A 7,460-nucleotide genomic window follows, 5' to 3' on the forward strand; every position below is an offset into this window, starting at 1 on the left:
GGATATTTGAAGATGAACAATCGCTATAGCTTGAACTAAGAGAAAGTAAGGCAATACTTGTCCAAAACCCACAGTATTCATTGAAGACTTTGCACGTACCCATGTTAATTCTTTTTTAAATACAATACTAAGGCCCCATATTTGTACTCATTAGTAGGAAAATGTCCTTCACTTCAAAACAATCATCAGAATTGGTGTCATCCACGCTTCTTATGACTATTGAAAGTGGAAGTTCAAGCTTATGTGTGTGTGTATATATATATATATATATATATATATATATATATATATATATATATTGCATACATATAAAATTAAATTAATTAACTATTGAATTTTTAAACTCACTTCTTCAATTGAGATCGAAGGATAAAATTTACGTTTTTAACAACTTTTAAATGTATTTAACATGCTATAAGTTCATTGTATATTTTTTAATTTTAAATTCAATCCTATCATAAGATAAATTTTATTAATACTTATATTTGTCAGTATGTGCGACATAAACTAGAAGAGAAAACAAAAGAACTAAACTTTTCATTTAATAATAAATGAAAATTAAAAATATTAAATGTTAAATTATAAATAACATTATAAAAATAATCAAAACTATGTTGAGATACAAATTGAATGCTAGGATAATTATTTTCTTGATTATAATAAATGTTTGAATTTATTTATTTTATTTATGACCCATTTAATTTAAAGTTTGTAACAAATATCTGATGAGTTTTTTTTCATATGTTTGATTGGTTATTTGATGGACGGTCAAGATTAAATCTCAACCTCTATAAATTGGTCATCCCACTCCACTCACTAGGGTTATCATATAGTTCTTCAAAAACTTTTCGGCCGCAGACAATTGTGATAACATAAGGTTAGAACAAAGAGGTACTTTGAAAATGTCTTCAGGTATGTTCCCATAACGTCTCTTTATAAATCATCTTGTTTCAAATCCTAACTTGCATTAAATTTATGTTTACAACAAATTTTTAAGGTAAGATTTTATAAATGTGAATATTATTAATCGGGACTCAACCCCAACTCTCAACCAAAAACCTAACTTCCAAATTTGGACCAAACTCTAACAACAGACTTAGAAACAAGCTTTTGAATCAGAATACTACCTCGACACTCAACTCTGGACCCGTCTTTTGAATTGGAATACCATCTTGACACTAAACATTGACGACAGATTTGAGATCCAACCCCAACTTCTAAATTACGACCAAATTCTGAATCACGACTTGGCCTCGAAACCTAACCCTAAACTGAACCCGAGATCCAAATCCAGACCCAAAATCTGAATTGGGATATGAATTTCAAACCATGACCTGACTCCAACACCTATTTGGGACTCGATGTAGAACCTCAATTCTGAATTGGAATCTGATCCCGATACTCGAACTCAAAGATCGATTCATAATACAAAATGGCACACTACTTGGGATCTATCCTCGACTCTTAACCAAAAATCCTATTCTAACACCTGACTCAAATCACTACCCAAATACCCAACCCAAAATTTGACCTCGAATGCTTAACTAGGATTTTTGACATCCAAATCGAGAATCAACCCCATGTTGATTCAGAACTCGAGAGTAGGGTCTCCAATCAAATTCGTAAGTTTGGTCCTGAATTGAGAATCGTGATCCGAATTTTGAATAAGTATTAGGAATCGATAATTGGGATTTGATTTAGGGTGGGAAGTTGAGATGTGAGTTTGATAAAGAGTTTTTGGATAAAAAATTTCCTTATTATTTTTGGAGGTAAGTCATTTTCCATAATTTTGAGGAAACTAAATTTATTTGGAAAACTTTTAAGTCAAATGAACATGAAAAATTTGAAATCATTTTGCCAGAAAATGTTTTCCTTCGTACTAAACACAAAACTTATGTCTCTATCTTATTTTTTTTCGCCCTCTTTCAAGTGAAAGTTTATATAGAAATATAATGTATATAAGTTTATATTATGATCTTTATTTGATGTTTTATATCTTGTGATTTTTAGAAAATGGTGTTTTCTTCGCAGCTTCATATCCAACTTCAAGACAATCATCTCTTTTTTTATCACGTAGGCAAAATAGGAATGTAAATTTTCCTCCTAGGAAGAGGATTTGTGTTACTACATCTTCTGAAAATTTTGAGCAGCGGAATCATCCTTCCATTGAAATCCTACTTGATGAATGCCTCTTTAAGGTATTCAAACATCTTCCCAGTGGAAAAGAGCGAAGTGTATGTGCTTGTGTTTCCAAGCGTTGGCTTACACTTTTAAGCAGCATTCGCAAGGATAAGATTCCAGAATCTAATGGCATAGAAGGTAAGGGGTCTCTTGTCAGGTCCCTTGTTGGTAGGGAGGCCACTGATGTCAGACTTGCTGCTATTGCCGTTGGAGCTTCAAATTATAAAGGTTTGGCAAAGTTATCTATTGGGGGTGACAATCCTTGTCATGGTGTGAGTGATGGTGGTCTTAAGGCTATAGCTCGATGTTGCCCTACTCTGAGAGATCTTTCCTTGTCGAATATGGCTTTTGTTGGTGATGAAGGCTTATCTGAGATTGCTGATGGGTGCCATCTGTTAGAGAAGCTTTATCTTTTCCAATGCCCAAAAATTACCGATAATTCTTTGTTGGACATTGCAAAGAACTGTACTCACATGACCTCCTTGACCATTGATTCTTGTATTAAGATTGGAAATGAGGCTCCCAAAGCGGTGGGCAAATATTGTCCAAAACTGAAGGTCGTCATATTGAAGAATTGTCCTCTCATTGGGGATCGAGGAATTGAAGATCTCTTTATGTCAGCGGGTAATATTTTAACAGAAGTAGAGCTCCAGGCACTACACATTAGCGACATTTCTATAAAAATTATTTCACAACATGGAACTGCGCTGACAAGTCTAGATTTTGGTGAACTTCGAAGAGTAGTAGTGAGGGATTTCTGGGTCATGGGCATTGGTCAATGTCTGCATAAGCTGAAGTCCCTTTCAATAAGTGCTTGCAGTGGAGTCAATGATTTGGGTCTTCATGTTATCTGTAAAGCTTGCCCAAATTTGAAGCTATTTTGTGTTCGAAAAAGTTTCGTCCTGTCAGATAATGGATTGGTTGCTTGTGTCAAAGCTTTAGTATCACTTCAACATCTTCGATTAGAGGAATGCCACTTGATTACCCAGGCTGGATTTTTTGGTATACTTTTGAACTGTGGTAAGAAGCTGAAGACTTTTTCCTTAGTGAAGTGTTTCGGTGTGAATGACTTAACCAATGCAATTCCTTCAAAGGCTCCTTGTTGTAACTCACTGGTATCATTGACTATTCGCAATTGTCCTGGAGTAGGCAATGCTACCATTGCTATAATAAGTAGACTATGTCATAGACTGACTCATATAAAGTTGATTGGGCTACTTTCTATAACTGACGAGGGGCTGTTCCCTCTAGTTAAAAATTGTGCAGCTAATTTGGTGGCGGTGAATCTAAGCGGGTGTGTCAATATTACAGACATATCAGTTTCATATATAGTTAATAAGAGTGGGAGATCATTGAAGTATTTGCTCGTAGATGGCTGCAAAAATGTTACTGATGCAACATTAGTAGAAATCTGGAACTCATGTTGGACGCTTAATGTACTCGATGTTTCCAAGTGTGGAATCACCGATTCGGGGATTACAACTTTGTCTAGTGCTATACAGCTTCAATTGCAGATCCTCTCACTGTCTGGTTGCCCTTTGGTGTCAGACAATAGCTTACCCTTCTTGCTCGATTTGGCTCAGAACCTTCAGGGCTTGAACATACAGCACTGTCCCAACATCAGCTCTAAAACTGTTGATGCACTTGTAGAGATGAATCCAAGATGTGATATACTTTCCTAAGCAAGTTCTCAAGATTCATGTAAGGTCTTCTATTTGGGTTTTATCTAGACATTTTAGCTTCCGCTACAGGATAGCAGGGAAATAGATAGTTTTTCAACGTTTACTTTTATTTTCGAGCATACATGTGTTAAATTGTATTTCCTAAATCATTAGACAACTTAATGGGTGTCATTGTTTCTCATTATTGGAGATTAAAGATAAAATGCTAAGTTGGCTTCTTTACATCAAAATTCATCATATTCATTTTGTCTTTACCAGATAAGTACTCAAGTGAAAGCCACATACCATGCAAGGTTGTGTGTTTTAAGGGGAAAAGAGGAGAATTCTTATTTAAATTTTTCTCATTCCATGAATGCTCTGATTGCATAGTTAGAGTTATGCCAATAGAATTTGCACAGACTAAAATTTTCGCCTCTACTCTTCTCTCTATCTGAGAGTTAGGTTCAACGAGCCCTTTTTATTTTGTTTCAATCATATATGTAACAACATTTAATTAAAAATTCTACTCACATTTGAGGAAAAAATTAAGTGAAAATTGTCCAAGGATCTTTCTGAGTAAATGAAGAAGAGTACATCTATATCTTACCATTTTCAGCATATACTAATCATTTAAAGTTTCACATTTATATGTATACATTGTTGAGACACTTGATGACGTTTTACATGAACTCCTCATTTTTTCTTAATGCACACTTGTAAGCAAGCATGTTATAGGTAATGTCAACTTTCTTTGAATATAATGCTCCTATTGCATAGTTAAATTTTGCTTATTTCCAGAATATAATGCTCCTATTGCATGGTTAAAGTTATGCAAATAGAGTTTGCGCTCAAATACTAAAGTTTTCGTCCCTACTCTTCACTCAATCTGAGAGTTAGGTTCATTGAACTCTATTTATTTTGTTTCAATCATACATTTAATAACATTTCATTAAAAATTCTATTCATATTTGAGGAATGAATTAAGTGGAAATTGCTCGAGTATCTTTCTTAGTAAATAAAGAAGAGCACATAAGTATCTTGTTTTTTGTGCCTCACCATTTTCAGCATATACTAAACATTTAAAATTTCACATTTATATTTGATACAATGAGATGCTTGATGACACTTTACATGAACTCTATTTTTAATGCACCCCTGTGAGCATGTTATAGGTAAATACAACTTTTGTATAAATCCTCCAAACATAGGAAAAGAACTTATGCTTTTAAAACTGAACTCACACTCTAATTTATGTTCTATTTCAATTAAAAAATAATTCTATTTCTACCAACATGTCGAGTTAAGTTGCATCTCATAGGTTTTTTTATTTGTGCACACCAGTAAACTCCTCCAAAGGTTCAAACCCTCAACCGAATGAACCTCTAATCTTAGATTTAGAAGATTCAACATGAAATTTTTTTAAAAAAACGTTAAATATACAACATAACTTATTGCAGGTCTCATTCCTTCTCCTTGAGAGATAACTAGCCTATTTCGAGCAAAATAATATTATTAGATTCAGAGTTTCTGTATCTCACAATATAATTTTAGGATGAGTATTAACAACCAAATCAAAGCAGAGTGATATAAACGATTCATTGTATTAGTAGTATGATTTATGAGTAAAACGTTGTTTATACATTTGGTGGATTAATGATTTGATGAATAGTCATTGCAACAACCAAGAATTTTGAAACTGCATGAGAGCAGTGTCCCTAAAATTCTGTACTTTAGCTAAACAAAAATGTGTGCAAAACAATCCCATCCCAATTCCAGCACCAACTCTACTGGTTTTCAACAAATAACAAGCTGGTGAACATTCCATTCCTTTCCCTTGTACAACTACTCCCCATGCCTTTGTTATCCCTTCTCCTTCTTCCTCTACAAGTTTCTCATCCTCACCTCCAAGTTCTCCAACGAAGATAAGCCCATCTGGTGATCTCTTCTCCCATTCACTTTTCTTAATCGGCCAGTCTTCCTCCACCGCTCTCTCCGTCTTGATTCTCACTCCTCCTTTTCCATCCTCGCTGTAAATCTCAACCAACAACGGCGCTTGTTTCAAGTTCTTCACAATATCCACCACGGATTCATTCATCCATTCACCAATCTTCCCCGATAGTACACCTTCCGTTTTGTGATCCTCTTTCACAACTCCGCCGCATGAATTTGATAAAGACAGAGAAGACGAAACACGATGAGAAAACGCCCTTTTCTTATTCTGCTTAGAAACGGAGAGACAAGTGTTCAATTTCAAATCAGAAACGGAATTGGGTTTGTTAAATTGAATCAATGAATGAGTTGTAGGGTGAATCATCTTTAACAATTCCATGTTTGATGAATCTGTAAACCGGAGGAATTAAAAGGGACTTAGTAAAAGGGGATTTTGGGGGGCTGAATAAGAATGGAGTCAGATTTGATGTTCCGAATGAAAAGGGATTAGCTTGGTTTTTTGGGCGGTTTATGTTAACAAGAAAAAATAGAAAAAGCCTCACACATTTTAAAGGGTATCTTTAGGAGTACACGCCAAAGCAAATTGATAAAGAGTAAGAAATTGCCATGAACAAGCAATAGTAGGTGCGGACCACTATTAGTCAAAAATACCTCTATTTTCTCATGGGAGTATTGAATGTATTTTTCACGCGTTTAAAATATGGAATATTGACAATTCTATAGTACATAATAATTGGGTAAACAAATTAAAAGAAATAATTTATACTTTATGTTATGTAATTTTGTAAGATTTTGTGAGTGGTTAAAATGGGCACAAGGAGGATGCGTGGAATGAAGAGGTGGCACGCGCAGTTCGAGCAACGACACAAGCTTTGGAATGGATTGGTTTAAGATGACACACGCCTTTTGCGTGAGTTGTGTGCTGACTGACATGGCGACGCTGACGTTTTCTACCTTAATTGTCATGACGTTACACATAATAAGATCACAAATAAAGTTTATTTTTCTTTCTTTTAATTTATCCCAAATATTATTTATTTTCAAATAAGGGTTAATAAATCACTTTTAAAAAATTCTTACCAAATTTTATTCGTTTTAAAATTAATTAAAATTTAATCATTTGAAAATATCATTGGGATAATAAGTACTTTCGATTATAATACCAATAGTTCTAAAATTTTGTACTTCACTAACATATACTATTTAATTAAAAGTTTCTTACGTATTTTATATTTAGATACATGTATTTTTGTTATTAAATACACAAAACTAGGGGAAGATGTGAGCATTAAGGAGGGAGGCAAGCAAGATTCATATGTATCTCAGAGACATGTGAATCACATTAAATACATATATATCTATGTATCTAGAGTGATTCACATGTATATGGGATACCAAATACATGGGAGAGTTGCGAGCGAGGTGGAAGAGAGGGCGTGGAGGCAAGCGAGATTTGTTATGTACCTCATATACATGTAAAATCACTTGAGTGTAATGCATCTAGATAATTTACATTTAAATTGTCTCTCATTTATGTGAGATACATGTATCTGAACGTAACTGGAGGCACCAAATTCTTCAAAAAATATTGCAAGCTAAAATATATCTAAAAAATTAGCTCTTAAACTAGTGAGATTTATGTAAGTTCTCCTTATTTTTATTATAATT

The 7,460-nt window shown here is 34.0% G+C and overlaps 2 protein-coding genes across 2 annotated transcripts; one reads left to right on the top strand and one right to left on the bottom strand.

Annotated features, from left to right (window-relative positions):
• The first annotated feature begins 902 nt into the window (after positions 1–902).
• On the top strand, positions 903–3,863 carry LOC107022317 (EIN3-binding F-box protein 1-like). Its single transcript, XM_015222963.1, has 2 exons — positions 903–912; positions 2,011–3,863. Exons 1-2 carry the CDS (start codon positions 903–905, stop codon positions 3,861–3,863), a joined length of 1,863 nt encoding a protein of 620 aa, XP_015078449.1.
• A 1,561-nt stretch (positions 3,864–5,424) lies between these two features.
• LOC107021387 lies at positions 5,425–6,375 on the bottom strand. The gene has a single exon (XM_015222035.2). The coding sequence runs from the start codon at positions 6,169–6,171 to the stop codon at positions 5,512–5,514; it is 660 nt and encodes a 219-aa protein (XP_015077521.1). The 5' UTR covers positions 6,172–6,375; the 3' UTR covers positions 5,425–5,511.
• Positions 6,376–7,460: the final 1,085 nt, after the last annotated feature.

The sequence above is a fragment of the Solanum pennellii genome, chromosome 6 (genome assembly GCF_001406875.1).
Source record: "Solanum pennellii chromosome 6, SPENNV200".
Lineage (NCBI taxonomy): Eukaryota > Viridiplantae > Streptophyta > Magnoliopsida > Solanales > Solanaceae > Solanum > Solanum pennellii.

What these genes read in the sequence shown, in the direction of transcription:
- LOC107021387 (XM_015222035.2), bottom strand. Translation starts at nt 6,171, where the DNA reads ATGGAATTGTTAAAGATGATTCACCCTACAACTCATTCATTGATTCAA.